This window comes from Esox lucius, chromosome 6 (assembly GCF_011004845.1).
Source record: "Esox lucius isolate fEsoLuc1 chromosome 6, fEsoLuc1.pri, whole genome shotgun sequence".
NCBI lineage: Eukaryota > Metazoa > Chordata > Actinopteri > Esociformes > Esocidae > Esox > Esox lucius.
Genome location: NC_047574.1, coordinates 27,298,453 through 27,322,657, shown reverse-complemented (window position 1 = coordinate 27,322,657; position 24,205 = coordinate 27,298,453). Strand labels below are relative to the sequence as shown.

The window sequence follows — 24,205 nt, the reverse complement described above, 5'->3', positions numbered from 1 at the left end:
TAACTGCATTAGGCTTTGAAGCAAGAGATCGAAGATTAAGCAGTTCTATTTTGAGATGCAGGGTAGTATCACAGTCTTTTGCTATGGTGAACACCACCTTGTGTCACTTTGCTTGACCATGATCGAGTCAGAGTTGCAATGGAGAAAACTATCCTAACTACTCTGACTATGCTATCGACAGACTCTACTATGCTAGCATGTTGGCTAACAGCTGACATGCACACTAACTCATGGTGAGGCTACAGAAGTGACACTCCTATCTATGTTCTTAGATTTTTTTTTCAAAAGCACCACTCCAGCATGGATGGAGTCCATTGCTCTTTAGTAAGTCAGGATTGGCCCTTTTTATGTGTGAGTCACTTAAAGAGAACCAATTATCTACCCACGCTATGTCCTGCGACAGGCAGAATTTCCAAGCTGAAGCTATGTTATGCTTTGTAACCTCTTACTATATCATCTTAACATTGCTGGTACAAACATAAATAACAATATCTGTGTTAACAATGTACGATGGTATCGTGGTCGGTTAATTCCTTAGTCTAATGTTGTGGTTAATGTAGTAGACAATGACTAGGGTTTTCAGTTTTTCAGGGATGCCAGTAGAAACTGTCTGCAACTCAATCCCCTCAACAGACAGCTCGGACCTTGATTCCTATTCCAATTGGGAAAACCGGTAAAAACTTTCTGTCGGCTCAAAGACTGACCCAAGTATAGCAGGTCGCCAGCATTTCTTCCCTGTGACAATGAGAATTGTTTTACGGCTTCAGGAACTGTGTCTGGGGCTAACACTACTACAATGGTTTCTGTTTGGTGGCACAGATGCGGTTTTTACCTTTTCTACACTAAGATAACACTTGCCTGATAACTGCATCTGAAGCCAAGCCTAAATGTCCTATCTTTACCAGAAAGCAATAGTTCTCTTTCACGTTAAAATTACATCAAAGGCAATGAGCAGGAATAATGTTACTTAGCTTTGACTGTTCAGGGGTGAGTAGCTCCATTTATTATGTCCAAATGGAGTCCCAAGTTGGATTAAGACAAAAATAACATTGGTAAACATGTAAAATTAAAAATTGAATCAAATTTGTTAATAATAAGTTAAGTCAGAAAATTTTTGGCAGGTGGCCAAGTAGATAACTGCAAGCAGCGGATGGAATGTCAACAGGAAAAAAACAGGAAGTTACCGCCTCTATCTTTCCGCATTGTTGAAAAGATTTCCTACATTTCCTACAAGATAAATTTCTTAAAAATGTATCATCAACTGTCTGCATCACTATGAGCCCCTCATGTTACACCTGAACAATCTCTCTCATCAGTGTAGCTTGCGATACTGATCTCTGAGAGTCCAGGCCTTGTTCACTGGCTGACAGTAGAAGGCTTTCAGATTGGAGGCCTACATAAATTGAGGGCAAAGCTGCAAGAAAGTACAGAGGTCACTGGCAGCCTCACAGTGTGGAGGAGGTGGAGCTATCTGTATCCTCAAATGTGCTTGCATGCAGAAACCTGTGTGAGTGATCGAGGGCAGATTGCAGGTCCACATTTAACCAAAGCAAAGAGGCTAGAGAGTTACTGCTCCCTGTCACCAGGAATGGCTCACCTTGATGTGTGGAGAAAAAGATGCAATTTGTATTGTTGCATGTCGACGCACCAAACCTTTGTAAGTTTGAACCTTATTTCAACATCAATTTGATTTGGGGATTCATTCATACGTACATCTCTGCGTTGGTCAACCAAGCGAGTCAACCTCTCAACCAGGTGTGTGACAAAGATGACATCCATCACATCGCTGAAGTCTCCCGCCCTGCCGGTGAAGGCAACCAGCTGCTGCGCTAATGCCTGGGCATTACTGGTATTGATGGTCACCTGGGAAGGGTATTAACAATGGGTTGTATAGGAATGAGCAGGATCAGTCCTGTTTACAAAGATGTGTCTAGCATAATAAAACGTCAGCCACAGGTCTTCCTTTGGCCATAGATAAAGTCAGACATGACAGACAGCAACAAGACAACCTAGTTGGTAACATGGTAATATGATGTTAATAATAGTTTATAGGTAATATGATGTTAATAATAGTTTATAGGTAATATGATGGGAATAATGTTTAAGGTAATACAGTAGTAATAACAGTATAAAGGTTATATGATGTTAATAGTTTATAGGTAATATGAAGGTACTAATATATAGGTAATATGATGGTAATAATGTGTAGGTAATACAATAGCAATAATAGTATAAAGGTAATATGATAATAATAGTTTATAGGAAATATGATGGTAGTCATAATAATACATAGCTAACATGAACGAGCATGAGAGTCGAGTGGTTTGAGATTTGTGCAGGGCAGAGTTAATTAACCCAGGTCCATGTGTTTTTTGGCAGCTTCCAAATAAAGTACTTCTCAAACACAGAGAATTGTAGTCAGGTTCATACGTGCTGTGCCAAAAATAAAGAATATGCATCTATTTTGGTCAAACCCTTGCTTAGTGTGGATGGCATACATACCTGAGTGAGCTCATGCAGTACCCGGGTTACCTCACTGGCATAAGGGCATTGAGTATAGTCCTCCTCTGCCCACTGGCCTTCCCGGTCACAGCGCCGCCAGGCTTTCTTCTCCCTTTGATTGGGGTGGTGGAAGATGGTGCCAGAAGGGTGGGGGGAAGAACCAAATGTGGATGGAGCGCAGGGCAGGAATGCCAGAATCCCTGCCATGGTCTTAGGCCACCTGATGCATAAGAGGTGTCAATAAATATGGCTTAGTATGAAGACATTCAGAAAATGTTTCTCCAAAATAAATCAGACAATGTATACGATGTCATGACAGATTTAAAATAAGTTAATTGATGCTTGTGTGGCGCCAAACCGGCCATCTAATCAAAGGCTCTCCTTCAAGAGGAACCTACAGTATTAATAAAAAACTTTTTGTCAAATTCTAGTAGTTGTACAGCTACAAACAAAATGGAAACACTCTGCAACCCTCTTTCATTACTCTTTTTGAGATAAATATTTTATTTGAACAGCGCCACCTTAAAAAATTTCATTGATTCTTGTTCGGATATCAAACTCTCCACTTGTGTCTGATTGGCTAGCTGTGTGTGTGGGTGTGTGTGTGAGAGCCACTAACTGATAAAAACTGATTATTTTTGTTGCATGAAAGTGGTCCTACTGCCCTGCGGTTAGAGATTTTTTTAAAAAGAAGGGTCAAAAGAGGCAGAATTCTAGAGCACGGTGAGCGAGGAAGCCAAGACCATATTGAATATCGACCTGTAACATTGCCAAAGACGACAAGCCACTTACAAAGTTCAGGTCAGAGATTTTTCTACAAACGAACAATCCAAGGTAGGCAACCAGTTCATTGGCACAGCATATTTAAAACAATCTGTGGATCAAACCGCCCTGTCCTCATACATTCTGACACAGACATCTCTTCCCAAACAAATGTGAGACACGAATCACAAAGTTGAGGAAACCTTTCAGTGGCGTTATTACTGTGCAGTCCATTAACAATTTGTCATTTTCAGAAATGCCTTGGCAAAGTATTCAGACCCCTTCACTTTCTCTACACTTTATTGAGGGTATAGATTAGAATTTTTATTTTTTATTTTTTTTGCTATCAATCTACACACAATACCCCACGTTTTTGTGCCAATGTATTGCTAATCCAAAACTGAAATTAAACCAGTACATACATATTCAGATCCTTTGCCATGACACTCCAAATCGAGTACAGTTGCATACTGTATCCTTTGATTGTCCTTAAGATGTCTACAGAACGTGATTGGAGTGCACCTACGGCAAATTCAATAAATTAGACACGATTTAGAAAGGTACACATATGTTTAAGGTCCCACAGCTCACAGTGCATGAAATGGAAGAAGTTTGGAATCACCAATACTTTTTGTACAGCTAACCGTAACCGGCAAGGGCCTTGGTCAGAGAGGTGACCAAGAACCCATTGGCCAACAGAGAGCAATACTTTCTTTGCAGTGATGGGAGAACATGCCAGATCTCCTACCATCTCTACAGCACTCTATCAAACAGGCCTTTATGGTAGAGTAGTTAGATGGAAACCACTCGTGAGTAAAAGGAAAATTACATACAACATATAATGGACTCTGAGAGCATGAGAAAAAATATTGTCTGGTCTGATGAGACCAAAATCTAACTAACTACTAACTGCCGTAGAGGGAGCATCACTTTTCTGGGATAGCTCAGACCAGCACAGACTGGTCAGGATTGATGGAAACAGAGCCAAAGTCTGGTCCTTAAAGAAAACCTGATCCACAGTGTACAGGACCTCATTAAAATGACCCAAACACACAGCCAGGACAATGGAGCAGATTCTGGACAAGTCTGTGATGTCTTCAGTGGCCAAGCACCAGGAACTGAACCCAATTGAACATCTGTGGGGGGACCTGAAAAATCACAGTTCACCATCAGTCCCCATCCAATCTGACAGAACTTGGGGGGATCTACGAGGATGGATGGGAAAAAATGCACTAATCCAGGTGTGAAAAGCTGGTACAGGCATAACCACGAAGATTCACAGCTGTGATCACTGTCAAAGGTGCTTCTACAAAGTACTGAATGAAGGGTCTGAATACTTGTAGATGTAGATGAAATTTCAACACCAGGGAAATCTATTAATTGGCACACATTTCAATTTTTGTTTTGCTTTGTCATTAATGGTAATGTGTGTAGATTGATGGCAAAATAAATAACTTAATCAATAATAAATCTAGACTCTAAAAAACTGAAAGGCTGGGTAAAACTGTTGAAATAAAAATGTGTAAAACAAATTGGATTCACTGACTATATCACAACAAAATGTGAAGAAAGTAAAGGGGTCTGAATGCTTCCCAAAGACACTATAGATTAGCAAGACAGTTTCCCAGTCAAATAGTATGCTTAGTCCTGGACTAAAATAGTCAAAGGAAAATGTAAGAATTTACTTTGACCTGGACTAAGCTTAAAATGTTCGACCATATTTTTCCCAAACTGCGCTGCTCATGTAAATTTTTTTTAGTAAAAAGGTATCTGCCGAAGTGAAGTCTGATCAGAAATTTGCAGCCACATCTGATCGTTGGTAAAGTAGGATGATGGACCCATACTTGAGCCTTACTTTTCACAACATTGACGATAAATGGAAGCTGCGCAACAGATGCCTTGAGACGGCATATTTTCCAATGTATCACATGTCAGAGGTGATTGCACAGGGCCTGAGAGATATGCTTTCTGCGTGACAAATCAGGGAAGAGAAGCTCATGGCTATAACGACAGACAACGGAGCTTATGTTGTCAAAGCTGCACAGCTCAATGGACGGACACGGCAGCAGTGTTTTGGACACAGGCTGCACCTTGCAATTGGTAAGTGCACATCAGCTTAACAGACACAATACTATAATGTTCAATAATCTAATTGGGGATATCTGGGTGGTGACTGGCTGCTATATTCTTTCTGTGTTTGTTTGTATGTGTCATAAATTATAATGTCTATATGTTTTATATTACTTTTATTCTCCTTTTCTGTGCTGATGTTCTTGTTAAACACTTCGTTACATGTTTAAAAAGGTGCTATATAAATAATATTTTACTTCAGCACACTAAATAAATACAGTGACAACAATAAAAAGTACTGTTCATATAGCACCTTTATTAATGTTACAATGTGCTTGATATTACAATGTTACAATGTAAACTTCACATTACAAAACAAAGCAAAAACAATATTTTTTTAGGTCAGATCGTCCAGTCCTATAGACTACCATGGCCTTGTCAGATCCTTGTATTTAGTTAATAAAAAGAGGAGAGTGAAATGCTCTGAAGCAGGATATGACCTCTGCAACTTCCTGCCTTTCCCACCCCACACCCCTGTCCCACAAACTCACCAATCCCCCTTCCAATGTTGTAATAAAATATTTTTTTTGTTAATGGGTTTTAATTTATTCAAGCAGGATAGACATTTTTGTTTATCAAATGGTCAGAAATAACAAATAATGCATAGATTTCTGTCATAAGGCAACTCATTGCCTTTACTGTACGCGGACCAATCATGCTCACTGTACTGTCATGTGGAGTCAACCCCAAAGGCCCATTCTGAGCCAGGAAAAGCCCTGATATATAGAACTTGCTCTACAGGCTAATCTTCCTGAAAACACTGTCATAAAACCTATGGAATTAAATCTTGCTTCATTTTAACAATTCCATTTTGCCCCTTTCTGGTCTTCATAAAGATAACCACACCCCCTTATTTGACTCTTTGAAAACTAGAGAAAATTTTGAAGAAATAGATAGCTATGTTTCGGAGGAACCAGTCCTGCTTTCCCCGTTGTCACAATACTAGCTACTTAGTATAGCACTAATTTCCCCCTCACTATAAAGGGTCTATTTGTGCTGCACAGAAACGACGCCTCTCTACTCACAGCACTGGAAGTAGGCTGTAAAATACTGGAGACAACAATGGACCGAACATAATAACTACGAAAGCCTTCCAGGTGAAAAGAAGGGAGATGGATGGAGACAGGGAGAACCGACCTAGGTAAAATAGAATATGCAATCATTTCTAATTCATGCTCAATTAGGCTTGCCTTACTCAATGGAACCAATTGAATAGTCTCGGAACAGTATACCGTCCAATCTAAGAGAGTATTTTATCTTTGTTGCATTTTGCTTTAGCAGGATGGGAAAATGCCATCCAACTAATTGGACGGTTTTATAACCATACATAGCCTTCAGAAACATTTGCACTTCCCTAATGAATGGAGATAACCTCTAGCTAAACAGTATGCATTCTGAGTAAATGTTTTACCTTTCAGTGTTTAGTTTCTTACATAGCTAATACTCTACAGTGGTTTTCTACTTGAGCAGAGTTTCATGAGCCATTGGGCTCTAATGTGTCTCCTTTAATGTCCAAATTCGGTCAGGCATATTTTCATCCATGTATAATGGACCTTTGACCATGCTTTTTAGCCCTAGCCAGAAGAGATCCTTGTGTCTAGCCTGGTCTACTCTGAGCACCCACCTGAAATCTCCCTTGTTGATGCTGACCCGGTCTGCTGAGCAGTAGGGCGCTGACGTCTCCAACACAACAATCTCCATCTGTTTGGACCTGTTGCCACGGGAACTGGTCACCTGGCACTCCCAGCTGCCAGCAAGGCTGAGGTCGATGTTGAAGAGGATGACTTCACTGTGGGAGAGAGGAGAGGTCTATGAGTGTGTGTGTCTTTGTGAGTACACATAGTTGTTCCAGCCGCACAAGGAGTAATTCAAGAGATGTTGATGGGTTTTAGTGGGACTTAGTCCTTGAAAATGGTGTACTATGTCACGTATGTGCGAATATGTGCCCCAGCTAATCCAAATCACATGCTTTCAAACACGGAATACCATGGCTTACTTATGCATGTAAGTGATTTGACTTATACATATAAACAATTTATAACACATCCAGCCTTAAATGGGAGGTTTACTTTTTTTATTTGCAAAAAGCCCCCGACTGCATTTTCAAAGAAGGATTTCCATTTAAATGAGATGTGTATGAATAAATAATGTTTGCATATATAACAATTATATAAGGTCAGAATTGGAAAATGCTATTTAATTTTAAGAATAAGAATTGATATATGCATGTGACACTGAATGGACCTAAGAAACTACTAGGCAAGAAACTCCTTCCGTTGTCATGAAAAAATTTCAGTTTAAAGCCAAATGTATTTGTTTTAAAAATGCATAATAATTGCCGTAAAATCCACATTTCCGTGTGGCACCTCCGAGAATTGACTGCTTTGCTCCACACTTTTGTTAAGAAGCGTTCACTGTCGCGCTGAATAAAAACAACTGCGGTTTTCCCCCAAAACCCTACTTTTCACATCCTAATTAGGAACAACAGTATGCCGTGTGTGTGTGTTTGTGTGACAACTGACATTTAAATTACAAGTGACAGGCAAGAGAAGGTACTTAAATCTTCCGTGGTAAAAATGATTAGTTGCTGAGTGCACTCTGATATGCCAGAGACTAATTCTTTATAGCGTCTCAGAACAGAGGATGTGCAGGAAATATTTATTCAGCAACATGAAATAATAGTTCCCTGTGGCTTTTTCCTCCAATATTCTCAAATGGCCCCTTTAAGTTGTCTCCTGCTGTTAGGTTCTCTTGACATCTTTCAGTAGATCGGAGTCTTCAACTGGATGGCACTAGTATTTGTAAAAACCTATTGCCTTTTCACACCATAGCGTTGATCCAAACCCGACTGTGCTGGCTTGGATCTGCTTTTCGCATCGTTCTTGTCAGCGCGCTTCCAACGGCCATGGCCCAGCCAGCTCAGCACCGTTTAGCTTGGCTCGTTTGTGCTCAGCGGTGTGAAAAGCCCTCTAGATTCTAATCTACGGATTTGCTAGCCTTCAAAGGGCTCACATCTTCACAGTACAACACCACAGAAAATACAAGCAAAGCACTGAGCATTGGTTTATTTCCACAAATCAAACTCTTCCCAATGACTTTGCCTCAATGACACTCTCTGTGAGGAAATAAATAATGAAACCGGACTGTAATGATTCGATCTTAGCATTCCGCTTACCACTCATTTCTGTTAAGGATTTTAAATAGATTTGAATCAAACTGTGAAAACGTTACTGAAATGACGACATCCTGTGGAAAGTGGTAGAATGGCGGGGGAGTCGAGAGCTGTAGGAGAGTGGACAAAATCCTGGGTGTTTTCACAGAGCTGTTAGCTAAAAGCTTTGAGCCGGGATCATTATTTCATTGGCTGGAGCAGAGTCAAGAACCCAAGAGGCTTTTGGGATTTAGGTAAAAACAGTAGCAGGCAACAGTTGTGTCAATGTTGTCAATATGGTGGGCTGCTAAGTGCTATACAGCTCTATATTACAAAGCAGGATCAAGCAGATGTATTGTCTAATGTATTCTTAAAAATATATTTTAGAAGGATTGAAATCGCCATAGGCTAACTGATTCAATAAACAAGAACACATTCATTTAAGTTAAAGGTAGACATTTGAATTAGCGTAAACCTTTTTAAGGGTTGGACGGTCTGCCAAAGTGTGCATCTCTCTCACTCAAGGAAAGGGAGTTAGAGCTGGAGTCAAAAAGGTCTAAGTCAAATGGTTACGCGATTTGACCTTTTCAGAGATCTCAGCCAAGCAAGGAATCTTCAATTGAAGATACACAGCCAGATGTAGCTTGATTAATTATTATTCCTTGTTCCTTTGCTAAGCACTCCTTAACCATGCCCAGTAAAATACCATTCTGCTGCACTACATGCAGATCATGGGGACTGTTAAAGTGATACTCTGAGTGAGTTTAGTTCAGCAGTGTTGAGCAACGCCGCTATACGATGGGATTCCCGGCGCTGCTGCTGCCCCAGCCCTCTCCGTCACCACGTGCAGAAATAGAATGCGTTGCTCCCTCCCCCTAAAACAGCAACACTCCTTCCAAAAGACACAGCCACAAAGTAGCGGCCTAACTCTCCAGTCAGGCCCTAAATAGAAACCCTCTGAGCTTAATCCAATATCATCCTGTTTGATGTCATACCCATGCAAGCTGCTTGCCTGCCTTTTATTTCCAGGAAGGGGAAAATTGAGAAGGAAGCACTGAAACATGTTATGACGGTAATTACATGACGACGACAGCTTAAAGACTTGATGATGGCAATGAAGTAATTCATGACAAAAATGAAATCTGAGTGGTTACTGAACCCACTTTATTTTGCTATCTTTAGTCTATGGGATCAAAACATCCGGAGCTTCCCAAAGCCTCTGAACATGTGCGGATCAAGTCCAACAGTCTCAGCCACTAGTCAAAATACAAACCAAGTCTATGGCACATTTTAACACCATTTGATCTAAAATGTGTTGACTGTAGATTACATCATTTTAAACAATGTAAGATATAACTGCAAAAGATGAAAATGTATCCCATTGAACTGACACTGATTCGGTTAATATGCAGAGTGATTCAGCTGCATGAATTAACAATTATGATTCACAATTCAATGTTGTGATGTTTTTGTCTTATAGCAACGTTATGCTATGATATTACAGTCTGTTCTGTAATACTGAACCTACAAAACAGAGATCATTGTGTGATCTCGCACATATTGATTCACTTTTAATCTACCTTTATTGAACGTGCCAGAGTAGCCTGTTCAACACCAGTAGAGCAGAGATTGTGTAGAGTATGAACATACAGTGGGGAGAACAAGTATTTGATACACTACCGATTTTGCAGGTTTTCCTACTTACAAAGCATGTAGAGGTCAGTAATTTTGATCATAGGTAAACTTCAACTGTGAGAAACGGAATCCAGAAAATCACATTGTATAATTTTTAATAATTAATTTGCATTTTATTGCATGACATAAGTATTTGATCACCTACCAACCAGTAAGAATTCCGGCTCTCACAGACCTGTTAGTTTTTCTTTAAGAAGCCCTCCTGTTCTCCACTCATTACCTGTATTAACTGTACCTGTTTGAACTTGTTACCTGTATAAAAGACACCTGTCCACACACTCAATCAAACAGACTCCAATCTCTCCACAATGGCCAAGACCAGAGAGCTGTGTAAAGACATCAGGGATAAAATTGTAGACCTGCACAAGGCTGGGATGGGCTACAGGACAATAGGCAAGCAGCTTGGTGAGAAGGCAACAACTCTTGGCGCAATTATTAGAAAATGGAAGAAGTTCATGATGACAGTCAATCTCCCTCGGTCTGGGGCTCCATGCAATATCCCACTGGGGCATCAATGATCATGAGGAAGGTGAGGGATCAGCACAGAACTACACGGCAGGACCTGGTCAATGACCTGAAGAGAGCTGGGACAACAGTCTCAAAGAAAACCATTAGTAACACACTATGGCGTCATGGATTAAAATCCTGCAGCACACGCAAGGTCCCCCTGCTCAAGCCAGCGCATGTCCAGGCCCGTCTGAAGTTTGCCAATGACCATCTGGATGAGTACAACCCCAAGAACACCATCCCAACTGTGAAGCATGGAGGTGGAAACATCATTCTTTGGGGATGCTTTTCTGCAAAGGGGACAGGATGACTGCACCGTATTGAGGGGAGGATGGATGGGGCCATGTATCGCGAGATCTTGGTCAACAACCTCCTTCCCTTAGTAAGAGCATTAAAGATCGGTCGTGGCTGGGTCTTCCAGCATGACAACGACCCAAAACACACAGCCAGGGCAACTAAGGAGTGGCTCCGTGATAAGCATCTCAAGGTCCTGGAGTGGCCTAGTCAGTCTCCAGACCTGAACCCAATAGAAAATCTTTGGAGGGAGCTGAACGTCCGTATTGCCCAGCGACAGCCCCGAAACCTGAAGGATCTAGAGAAGGTCTGTATGGAGGAGTGGGCCAAAATCCCTGCTGCAGTGTGTGCAAACCTGGTCAAGAACTACAGGAAACGTATGATCTCTGTAATTGCAAATAAAGGTTTCTGTACCAAATATTAAGTTCTGCTTTTCTGATGAATCAAGTACTTATGTCATGCAATAAAATGCAAATGAATTACTCAAAAATCATACAATGTGATTTTCTGGATTTTTGTTTTAGATTCTGTCACTTACAGTTGAAGTGTTTGTAAGTGGGAAAACCTGCAAATCGGCAGTGTATCAAATAGTTGTTCTCCCCACTGTATAAGCAAAATAAAATTGGCAGTAGCTTCAGGATACTCCAGATCTGTTGATCCGACAGACACCAAAAACGCTGGATTAGCTGTCGCAACATGGTATTTCTTTTGTCAGTGCATTTGTGTGTTCATCCACAGGTCTATGTGAGACAAAGATGAATATTGTGAGGACTGATTAACTGGTTGTAAAAACAAGTCAACTAACACACTCATTTGGGAATCTCTCCACTCACCCCCTTTTATTCCTCTACTTCCCTCTCTCCTGCTACTGTCTTCTCCTATCCTATCTCCAACTCTTCTCTCTTCTCCTCCTCCTGTGCCTCAATCCTTCTCCCTCAGATCTCACCTCCTCATCCCTCTCTCCTCTTTGCTCTCCTCTCTGTTCCCCTCTCCTCTCTGCTTCCACTGCCTGAGCAAAGCAGACTCTCCATCGTGGGCTTAACCAACAAATGTCTGCTACTACACAGCTCAATTCATGACCAGATGAACAGACCACATACAAAGGGCTGGTCCAGCTCTAGCAGTCAGCTTGCTGTGGTTTGGTGGATTGATAAACGTTGTCCTCACACTGAATGATAACTATGAGAGGGACCTGGGAGCAATCCGAAGCAAAGCCTTGAGGCGCTGAGAGGGACAGGGGCACAACACAAAGCAATGACCTAAATCCGAACTAACACTGAGCCATTGTGGAGACGTCTGTGCCCAGCGTTTCCCGAAGACCTCATTAGGAACGTTCACGCTCTTGTGTCGATAGTTAACTATTTGTTTTCTTACTGTAGAAGATTTTGAATTATAAATGCAACCCCCCCAACCCCCCCCCCCCCCCCCAAAGAAATCTATGGTATTTTACAAGGGGCTCTACACCAAGGAGCAGTATTCCATTTCCTCCTGGTCAACATATAAATGTGTTGGTGGTTCCTGTCAGAAACGCTCATAAACAGCTACTGCCAAAGGGACTGTACTGAATTCCTGCAAAATAAACATAGGTAAGAGAATGAAGATAATTTAGTGTTTTAAAACCCCATACTAACATGTATTCACATGATATGGCACACACACACACACACAGCTACAAACATACCCCCCTCCGTAGGCCAATGTGCACACTTTAACTGGCTGAATCTGGGTCTGGACAGCGGGACTCTGAAAGATTCAGTGTGATTTGGGGAATGAATAAAAGATGCCTCCTGCAGCACCATCCATAACAGGAGAAGCAGCTCCTCTTCCATTTGGCCATACGTCTCTTCTACAACCTCTCCAACAATAACAGGAGAAGCAGCTCCTCTTCCATTTGGCCCTACATCTCTTCGACAACCTCTTCATCCATAACAGAAGCAGCTCCTCTTCCATTTGACCATATGTCTCTTCTAAAACTTCTCCATCCAGTGTAGTGACCCCAGTAAGCTTCACCCACTACAGTCAATCACAGCCATGCCATACGCTGATATACACCCACACTTGCTCACACAAAACGCTAACACCCAATTGGACGAGTGTGTTAGTTTGCACCTTTAGTGCATGCAGTACTCTAAAAAAAAGTTACAAAAGGAGCTCAGAGGGCGTATAAAGTTCTGGAACAAAGTCTTACGTATGAGACTTAGATTAACCTGTACCAGAGTCTTCTGTGAAACAGGGTGGATGTAGTGTTTTGTCTGAGGCGTGTACTAGAGCTGGAACTAGCTGACATGTCTCTGTTAATGACACGACTGTGGATGGCAGCAGAAAGCCCATTTCTGAAACATACAAAGCGCACTGTATGCTCAGATATAATCAGATACCTCTAAAGTCATTTGACAATGGACAATGACTCCAAGCACACTGCCATAACTACCGAGGGGTTTTTAAGGGCCAACAAGTGGAAAGTTCTTGACTGGCCAAGTCATCCAATATGGATGACATTTAAAGCCCTTTACCCCTGTAGTCGTTATATCATTTCAAATTCAGTGTTTCGTTTTTGGGGTTTTATACACAAAGAGAAGTGCAGTACAGGAATCTCAAAGAAAATATGTTGGGATTTTTTGTTCTGAGGCAGAATAAAACTAGTCAAATAAAAACTGGTACCAAAGAAACAAACACAATAAAAAAAAACAAAGAGGAAAGTGTCCAATCACTCCCCACAGAAGGAAAATTGCCTATAGGCCAGAGATGACTTAGTCAGCCTAATAAAAAGAAAATATTAGGCTACTGAAAATATTATGGAATGAACCATCATCATCATTCAGTTGCATTCCAACTCTGAAAGGTAACGCAAAACTGGAACCTGCCATAATTTCCTGTACGTGCTGTACAAATGTCTCCTTTCCCAAAAACCTAAAAAACCCTCCCACTTCAAATTCAGGCTATTATTATAGGTCTATCAAAAACATGTCTGAATTATTTGAAAAAGTGTAGCCTATCATATAAATTGTCAATGAATGTTTAAAGCGGGGAGACAGAAGCAAGTCGGCTGCAGTAGTAGCAAGACCCTACCTATCCTATAGCATATCAGCCATTATTCAAATGAAGCAATTGGCTGTTATGCTGCTGCAACTACATTTCAATTCAATTCAATTGACTGCATTATCTACATCTGTGTAACCACTTATTGATAAGGGTAGAGTCTCAAACTTGATTCGGGGACACAACCTCTCCGCAGTGATTGTCTTGATTTGCTATTGTTTTGAAAGGTTGACCAGACGAGAGTCAGCTTATTTTCAGAGAGAATTTCAACCAATACATTTGTAACAAGCTCCCAACATCCACCAAATCTGATTCCCATGTAAGCATTGTGCTGATTTCACCTAGCTGTCTACCAATCAACTGATGAACAGGAAAGCACTAAGACAATTAACTCTGTTTCCATGGCGACTGAGGCCTGCGGAGACCAGGAAAAGTCCAAGAGCCAATCAGCTAGAGGAGAGGTGCGAAGACAAATCAAGGAATAAGGGGAATGAGAAACGTCAAAATAAAAATGGAAATGTGAGGAATTGGAAAAAGGTAAAATGCCTGGAGAGGGAGAAAAGAAGAATATGGAGAAGTGAGAATAGGTGGATAGAGAAAGTTGCTTGAGTCACAAATAGAGAAAGAGACAGACAGGGACAATATTAGAATTTAACTCAAGCTCTCCCTCATTAACCAAACACAAAACATTCTGAATGCCCCATATGCTGACGAATAGCGTACGGTCTCTCATCAGTTCGTCATAGTCATACTCAACTCTCAGCCTCACTGCCAGTCTCCCCAACCGGATTACCCACGCAATCCACAGAACCCATTCCCTGTATGCAATTCATCCACGTCTTCCAAATAGCTAGGCTGGCTCCCCGGACTTAAAAGTTATGTGGAACTACGACGGCCCTCAACCTAAAGCTATACTTTGGTCAGAAAATTATGGTCTGAAATTATAAAAACTCAAGCAAGCTTTTTAATGGCCAAAAGAACAAGGTCTCTCTTCCACTTGTTCAAGACGTAGCTATTAGACCAGGGGAGGGCCAACTTTTTGGCTCTGGTGGGCCACATCAGGATTGTGTAATTAAATGGAGGGCCACATTTGTTTTGTTATTTGTTAATAACAAATTATTTACGGGACAGAAAAGGGTAATATTTAAAACGTGTACACAGTAGGTTCATTATAATGTCGACATTAATTAAGATTCAGATGTATATTATTTTTTACTTACCCTCAAAACTATTTTATTATCAACTAAGGGCCAGATGGAATTGCCTTGAGGACCGGATTCAAATGATTGCCCACAAAAAATACATGAAAATATAATTTTTATACTTAATTAACCTAATCAACCTAATTAATTGTATTAATGAATAATGTGTATCCAAACAGAGGTTCCAGCCTGGCATTCAGAAATATGTCTTGCCACCTCTTTGTTAGTAGGGAGAATGAGGAGGACAGCTAAGTGTCATACACATTGCAATAACAGGAGAGACCATGCCAGTTGCTATACAACTTCAGATCAACTGGGCTATTCAAAGCAAACTACTCGATTGGTTCTAACAAGCAAGACATTGCCAATAATACATCAAAAAAGAGAAGCCACTTTATCTGAGCAGAGGAGCCCGAACAAGCCAGAACAGTAATCTGAAAAAACCCGCAAGAGGTATGGCAGACCGCATAACCCTACTCAGTGGTGTTCAGACACAATGAATTAGTCGCACCCCATTATTCAGCTCACCAGAGAGGTTTTTAATGTCGTTTTGGTCAAGGAACTGGGATATCCATTGCAAAAGCTTGATTCTGTGGTCAACGAGCAACTTTTGAGTGACTATGGAGAAATGCTTTGGATCATTGTCCTGCTGGAAGATCCGACAACGACCCAGTTTTAGCCCCCTGGCAGAAGCAGACATCTTTTAAATGTTCTGGTACTTGACAGTGTCTATGATGCCATGTATACTAACACACTTTCCAGGGCCATTGGCAGCACCTCAAAATTCAACCAACTTTGACTATCCTACTGTGAACCATGCTCCTGATTGTGCATGGAGGCAAAATACACTTGGATCCTCTACCAAGGATATTATTTACAGTTCCAGTTGATTTAAACAGGTCAATTATATTCCTAATAATAAAGATAGTTATTTTCAGATATATAGCATTTTTTATAATAATTGTAAAACCGGTAATATCAAACTTTCGTCTTATCAAATCAAATGATTTGATTTGATGATTTGATTTGAAATTTGATTAATAGATTAATTAATTGTTCTCATACTGGAAGGCAATATATTGCCTGTCTGACTCTGCTGCACTAACCTCTGTATTACAGAAATGTACCCATGTAGACTGCCTCATTTATGCATGTCTGACTCACATCAGAATGTTCTAGCTCACTTCTTATATAAGACAGAAAAGTGACTGACCACAAGTGTGGTTCCTCACCAGTTCAATCCATTTGCTGTAATAACACAGTAAGCCCGAAGGAAGCAAAACTGCAACCCTCACTTGACATGTAGCCCAGTTAATCTGGTTAGCATAATCACTTTCGTCTGTTTTATTAATTCTAATTACTTCATTCCTTCATGCCCACCCCAGCATTCATATTAAGAGGTGCCTCTCTTAGTATCTATATCCAGAAATGTGAGGGCAAAAAAAGTGACAACAAAAAACAAAGAGAAGGAAACACTGTGTTATGCATGTGCATAGGAATTATCTTGTTTTCCTCTTTATTTTACATATGTTTTCCAATCTCCCTTATGTTACAAAAGCAACATGTTTTCTGAGGTGGAAATGCTGTTTCACACAACACTCATCTAGAGTACACCCACAGTCGTCCTCTAAAACTGACCTCACAACTTGTGTTCAGGAAACTTGGGGGGTATAACAGACTTTGCAATAAAATGGCAAACATGAAAAAACTGTCTGTAGTAGCTGTATTGCTATTGTAAGAAATGTATTGCCTATTGTCATACTTCATTTCAAATGACTCTGATGAGTCCATAAACATACACACCCATCCTTTGAAGGACAGGACTCATTTCAGCAATGAGTGTTTGCAACAAAGGACTATTTTTATAGAACCAGCAACTTCCCAAAGTGCAACAGCTAGCACTCTAGTACTGTAGGTGATTGGGTACGAATGGTGGAACATTCAATATTGTAACCTGTAGACAGAGATAAGAATGGAGTGAATGGAAAGAACCTCATTAACGAAAATGCCATGCTCAGCCATCCCATTGATGTCAGTTGCCAAGTCACAAGAATTTCATTGTGCATGATGACACTGTTATTCGGTACATCTAATAAATAAACTTGATACTTAAAACATGATAAGACACTTCTTTTCAGAAAAACTAAGACAATTTCTTAATCTGTGACTCATGAACAATATCTCCATTGCCTACCTTCTGTAGGTACTAAGCTTCATTAACACACCTGAAGCCATTGGGAAAAAATAAAACAAAAGGCTCTGTAGCTCTACACTCATACACCTAACTCCCAGCATGCACTAGGGAAACAGAGACACAGCCACACACACAGTGAGAGAGAGAGTGAGAGACACACAAGGGTTAGGAAAGGTAAGGAGAAAAAGACAGCAAAAGAGACAGTGAGATAAAAAAGCTGTGAGAGTGAGGATTTCTACCTTACCATGTAAAGGTTGGAAAAACACCTGCCCACTGTGACCAAAATAAGAGAAAAAAATATGACTATGTACAGAATAAGCTTGGCCTTGCTACCAAGACAGGCCACCACAGGCAGACGTGGATCAAAAACAGGGTGTTCACACACTGCCCACAAAATGAGGTGGATTTGCAAAATTAGCTATACTTCCAAACATTCGTCCACATTTGAGGCTCATCATACAGACCCACATATAGCTCCCCAGCTCTGCCGCCATGTGTTGGAGTTTACCCCGGTGAACAGGAGGGTCGTTTCCCTGCGCCTACGGGTCGGGGATAGGTCCCTCACTGTTGTTTGTGCCTATGGGCCGAATGGCAGTGCAGAGTCCCCAACCTTCTTGGAGTCTCCGGGAGGGGTGCTGGAAAGTGCTCCGATCTATCGTTCTACTGGGGGACTTCAACGCCCACGTGGGCAACGACAGTGACACCAGGAGGGGCGTGATTGGGAGGAACGGCCCCCCTGATCTGAACCCGAGCCGTGTTCAGTTATTGGACTTCTGTGCTAGTCACAGTGGCCGTATGTCTTGGACACTCGGGTGAAGAGAGGGGTGGAGCTGTCAACTGATCACCACCTGGTGGTGAGTTGGATCCGATGGCGGGGGAGGAAGCTGGACAGACTCGGCAGGCCCAAGCGTACTGTAAGGGTCTGCTGGGAACGTCTGGCCGAGTCTCCTGTCAGGGAGATCTTTAACTCCCACCTCCGGAAGAGCTTCGACTGGATCCCGAGGGAAGCTGGAGATATTGAGTCGGAGTGGGCCATGTTCTCCACTGCCATTGTCGAAGCGGCCGCTCGGAGCTGTGGCCGTAAGGTCTCCGGTGCAATCCACAAACCCGGTGGTGGACACCGGAAGTAAGGGATGCCATCAAGCTGAATAAGGAGTCCTATCAGGCCTGGTTGGCTTGTGGGACTCCTGAGGCAGCTGACGGGTACCGGCAAGTGGACGGCAGCCCGGGTGGTTGTGGAGGCAAAAACTCGGGCCTGGGAGGAGTTCGGTGAGGCCATGGAGAAGGACTATCGGCTGGCCTCGAAGAGATTCTGGCAAACCGTCCGGCGCCTCAGGAGAGGGAAACAGTGCCCTACCAACGCTGTTTACAGTAGAGGTGGGCAGCTATTGACCTCAACTGGGGATGTCGTCGGGCGGTGGAAGGAGTACTTCGAGGATCTCCTCAATCCCGCCGTCACGTCTTCCATTGAGGAAGCAGAGGATGAGGGCTCAGAGGTGGACTCGTCCATCACCCGGGCTGAAGTCACAGAGGAAGAGCTGGAGGAAGTGTCTAGGGAGAGGGAAGTCTGGGCATCTCTCCTTAGACTGCTGCCCCCGCGACCCGGCCCCGGATAAGCGGAAGATGATGATGATACAGACCCACAATGAATTTTAAACTAAACTATGAATTGAGAAACTCCAGCATTCTGAGGAATTTTCTGCAGTCACATCTGCAGGACATAGGACCTGCTGCCATGAGAAACAGGGAACCAGGATAGCACAAACAACTTTGTAAACTTAACATTTCTTGGCTGTTTATTTTTGGTTGCCATTTACACTTCCCCTATTTGCTAATTGTTACACCATACACTCACCTAAAGGATTATTAGGAACACCTGTTCATATTCTCATTAATGCAATTATCTAATCAACCAATCACATGGCAGTTACTTCAATGCATTTAGGGGTGTGGTCCTGGTCAAGACAATCTCCTGAACTCCAAACTGAATGTCAGAATGGGAAAGAAAGGTGATTTAAGCAATTTTGAGCGTGGCATGGTTGTTGGTGCCAGACTGGCCAATCTGCTCAGTTACTGTGATTTTCACGCACAACCATTTCTAGGGTTTACAAAGAACGGTGTGAAAAGGGGAGAACATCCAGTATGCGGCAGTCCTGTGGGTGAAAATGCCTTGTTGATGCTAGAGGTCAGAGGAGAATGGGCCAACTGATTCAAGCTGATAGAAGAGCAACTTTGACTGAAATAACCACTCGTTACAACCGAGGAATGCAGCAAAGCATTTGTGAAGCCACAACACGCACAAACTTGAGGCGGATGGGCTACATCAGCAGAAGACCCCACCGGGTACCACTCATCTCCACTACAAATAGGAAAAAGAGGCTACAATTTGCACGAGCTCACCAAAATTGGACAGTTAAAGACTGGAAGAATGTTGCCTGGTCTGATGAGTCTCGATTTCTGTTGAGACATTCAGATGGTAGAGTCAGAATTTGGCGTAAACAGAATGATAACATGGATCCATCATGCCTTGTTACCACTGTGCAGGCTGGTGGTGGTGGTGTAATGGTGTGGGGGATGTTTTCTTGGCACACTTTAGGCCCCTTAGTGCCAATTGGGCATCGTTTAAATGCCACGGCCTACCTGAGCATTGTTTCTGACCATGTCCATCCCTTTATGACCACCATGTACCCATCCTCTGATGGCTACTTCCAGCAGGATAATGCACCATGTCACAAAGCTCGAATCATTTCAAATTGGTTTCTTGAACATGACAATGAGTTCACTGTACTGAAATGGCCCCCGCAGTCACCAGATCTCAACCCAATAGAGCATCTTTGGGATGTGGTGGAACGGGAGCTTCGTGCCCTGGATGTGCATCCCACAAATCTCCATCAACTGCAAGATGCTATCCTATCAATATGGGCAAACATTTCTAAAGAATGCTTTCAGCACCTTGTTGAATCAATGCCACGTAGAATTAAGGCAGTTCTGAAGGCAAAAGGGGTCAAACACAATATTAGCATGGTGTTCCTAATAATCTTTAGGTGAGTGTATATAGCTAATAATATAGCAATTATTATGATTAATTAAGACGTTCTTATATTTTTCCACATGCTCTCACAGTGTAAACATGCATATCTAGAATGCCAATGAAGCCCTTCAATTGTAACTGAATTATAGACAGTGAGAGAGACTGAAAGAAATGTTCCAAAGCATTTTATTCTTTTTGGCATAAAGGACTGGTCCAAAAAGTTACTGAAAGTGGAACAATCCGAATAATTTAAACAGGGGCTGGCTGGGTCTTTGCCAGGGTTGATATATCAGTCATGTCCTCTTCAAAATGTACATTACATCAATGACTGGCCAACATTCAAAAACAATTTTCAGCGCCTGGTGTAAGTCTTAAAAATACAAAGGTTAAAGAGCCTGGCCTAGCCAGAGCAATACCATCAGACCTTGGCCCTGGCAGGAGCCCCACAAAATAACGATTTTCCAGAGAAGATCCAGATCTCTGGGAATTAGACTAAAGAACTCGATTATATATGAACAATTGCATCCAGAGAATGCTTTTGCAATATATACATTGTTACATAATGTCAATAAAGCAATTTGAATTTAATTGAGAAGAGATACAAAAGAAAGAGCAACTGTATTGTTGATATGGAAGTGTACTTTTTCAGTGGTAGGTTAGGGAGGGAGTCTTCGGGAAGAGTTATCTTTTGCTTACCTCTTGCCACCACATAGTAGACTATTTGATCACAGGTAGTAACCTTTTCTCTCTCAGCTCATTCACTGTCAAAACTGTAACAATTGTGTTATCAAAGCCAAATTACCTTAACCTTAATTGAATAAATAATCATTCCTTGCCAACCCAGTATACCCAAAAATAAATTTTCAAAACAGTTTCAGCTTTTGATTTGTGGATGTGCCACACAAAGAATTCAATCCTGATACCTCTCTACAAATTACAACAAACTAAATACAACTTCAAATGATTATTACGGAATAAGCTACTGCAAACACATTCATATTTTCTCATATTGCAAGGCCTACCTGGGATTTGGCATGACCCCTCATGATCTTAATTTCATTGCAATGGCAAGGGGAAAAAAATATAAAACTGTCTGGAAGTATTTGGAAAATTTTCAGAATATTTGCTCTGTATGCCATCACAATGGATGTGAAATGAAACGAGATGGAATTGAAGTGCAGACTTTCAGCTTCAATTCAAGGGTTTGAACAAAAATATTGTATGAAACGTTTAGGAATTGCAACCATTTTCATACACAGTCCCCTTATATCAGGGGCTCAAATGTAATTGGAGAAATGAACACAATCATAAATAAATGTAAATTTTTTATACTTTGTTGAGAATCCTTTGCAGGCAATGACTGCTTGAAAGTCTAGAGGACATGGACATCACCAAACACTGGGTTTCCTCCTTTGTAATGCTTTGCCAGGCCTTTGCTGTAGCTGTCTTCAGTTGTTGTTTGTTTGTGGGTCGTTCTGCCTCAAGTTTTATCTTCAGCATCAGGTGATTGACTTGGCGTTGCTGAATATTCCACTTCTTTGCTTTAAAAAACTCCTGGGTTGCTTTCGCAGTACGTTTTGGGTCATTGTCCATCTGTAGCGTGAAGCGCAGTCCAATCAACTTCACTGAACTTGGCAGAATCTGAGCAGACCATATATCCCTATACACGTCAGAATAAATCTGTCTGTTTCTGTCTTCTGTCACATCATCAATAAACACTAGTGACCCAGTGCCATTGAAAACCATGCATGGCCATGCCATCACACCCTCCACCATGTTTTACAGATGATGTGGTATGCTTCGGATCATGAGCCATTCCAAACCTTGTGGACATTTTTTTCCCCCATCATTCTGGTACAGATCTTAGTTTCATCTGTCCAAAGAATGCTGTTCCAGAATGGGGCTGGCTTTTTTAGATGTTTTTTTGCAAAGTGTAAACTGGCCTTTCTATTCTTGAGGCTTATGAATGGTTTGCACCTTGTGGTGAACCCTCTGTATTTGTTGTTCACTTGGCTGGATGTTGTGAAGGGGTTTTTCTTTACCATGGAAAGGATCCTATGATCATCCACAAGGTGTTGTCTTCAGTGGAAGTCCAGGCCTTTTTGTGTTGCAGAGCTCACCAGAGCTCTGAATGTACCAGACTGTTGATTTAGCCACTCCTAATGCTCCTGCTATCTCTCTGATGGATTTTTATTTTCATTTGCAGCCTACAGATGGCCTGTTTTACTTGCATTGAGAGCTCCTTTGACTGCATGTTGTGGGTTCACAGCAACAGCATCCAAATGCAAATGCCACACCTGGAATCAATTCCCGACCTCTTAACCACTTAATTGGTGAAGAAATAACTAATGAATAGCCCACATCTATCCATGAAACAGCTTTTGAGTCAATTGTCCATTTACTTCTGGTCCCTTCAAAAACAGGGGGCTACATATTAAAGAGCTATAATTCCTAAACTGTTCCTCCAATTTGGATGTTCAAATTAAAGCTGAGAGACTGCAATATAAGGCCATATTCATTATTTAACTGTAACTTGAATATATTAGGTAAACAGACAAAATAACAAAACTTGTCAGTGTACAATTATTTCTGGACCTTACTGTATACGTTTAGTTTTCAGATAACTTTTGACATACAGTATATAATCTCTGCCTTACACACACACACCCGCCAAAATCCATGGCAGAGTCCAAGTCAACTATCTTAGCAATGTGTTTAAGGTCCATGTACGTGGTAAGATATGGGTGCAAAAAACAACCCATTAAAATCCTGCATAAACAGTATGAGAATAAAGATTCTCCTACAACTCCAAAAAAACACCAAACAGTGCATGTAGGACAAAATGTGTCCAATATTTGGATTCAGAAAACCTGACTCCATATACAGGAAAGGCTGTGTGATCCCTGCAGTGTGAAAGAACCAGAGATGGATCTGTGCTTCTTCGCAAAACAATTAAAGAACATTATTTTCCAACCTGTAACCTATAATGAAACGTTTCAACCCTCTCAGATAATGAAAAGCTGCCAATCCGGAGAAAGGAGAGACAGAGATGAAGGCTGATAGAACACTAAGTCCACCACAAAATGAGGGCCAGTGAGTGTCGTTGCTGTTCTAGTCTTTTATCTGTACTCCTATGCAGTATATTATTATTAGCATCCCCCACACCGTTCTTCTGTAACACTGAGATACATTGAGAGAGAAAAACAGACAGAGCAAGAGAGAAAGGGACAGACAGAAAGAGACTGAGATGAGAGCCCCAGCAAGAGAGACAGAGCGAGGCATAGATGGATAGAGACTGAGAGTGAGGAACAAAGTGATAGAGAAAGAAAGAAAAGAGAGAGAGCTATCAGAGAGAACTAGGCATGGCTTTTCTGCTTGGTCTCCCGTACTCAACTAATGTTTTTTACAGGTCTGTGATTCAGGGGGCAGATTAGCGTGATTAAAAATGGAGGGGATTAAGAAAGATACCTCCAAAACGGCAGCTAGGTGCAGGCTTTCAAGTGTTTGATTAATGGCGCATGATTCACATGCTGGTCCCATGTCTGCCACTAGCATCAGTTTTTGGGAGTTTAGCCTTGCAATAGTACTCAGGCTGCTGGAGCCTAGGCCACACATACACACACCATGTTTCTAGGACTTGTCACCTATCTTGATTCAAAATCGTTGAACCTTAAAACTAACACCTAACCCTAACCTTA

At 41.6% G+C, this 24,205-nt stretch overlaps 1 protein-coding gene across 3 annotated transcripts in view; it reads right to left on the bottom strand.

Annotated features, from left to right (window-relative positions):
* Window positions 1-24,205, bottom strand: part of LOC105025939 (adhesion G protein-coupled receptor A3) — a 177,754-nt gene that overhangs the window by 105,813 nt on the left and 47,736 nt on the right. For all 3 annotated transcript variants that reach the window (XM_020047631.3, XM_013134275.4, XM_020047632.3), the window contains exons 8-10: window positions 7,019-7,183; window positions 2,503-2,722; window positions 1,714-1,863 (exon numbers count right to left, since the gene is read on the bottom strand). In XM_020047631.3, the coding sequence (XP_019903190.2) occupies window positions 1,714-1,863; window positions 2,503-2,722; window positions 7,019-7,183 (535 nt within the window). The remainder of the gene's footprint in view (window positions 1-1,713; window positions 1,864-2,502; window positions 2,723-7,018; window positions 7,184-24,205) is intronic.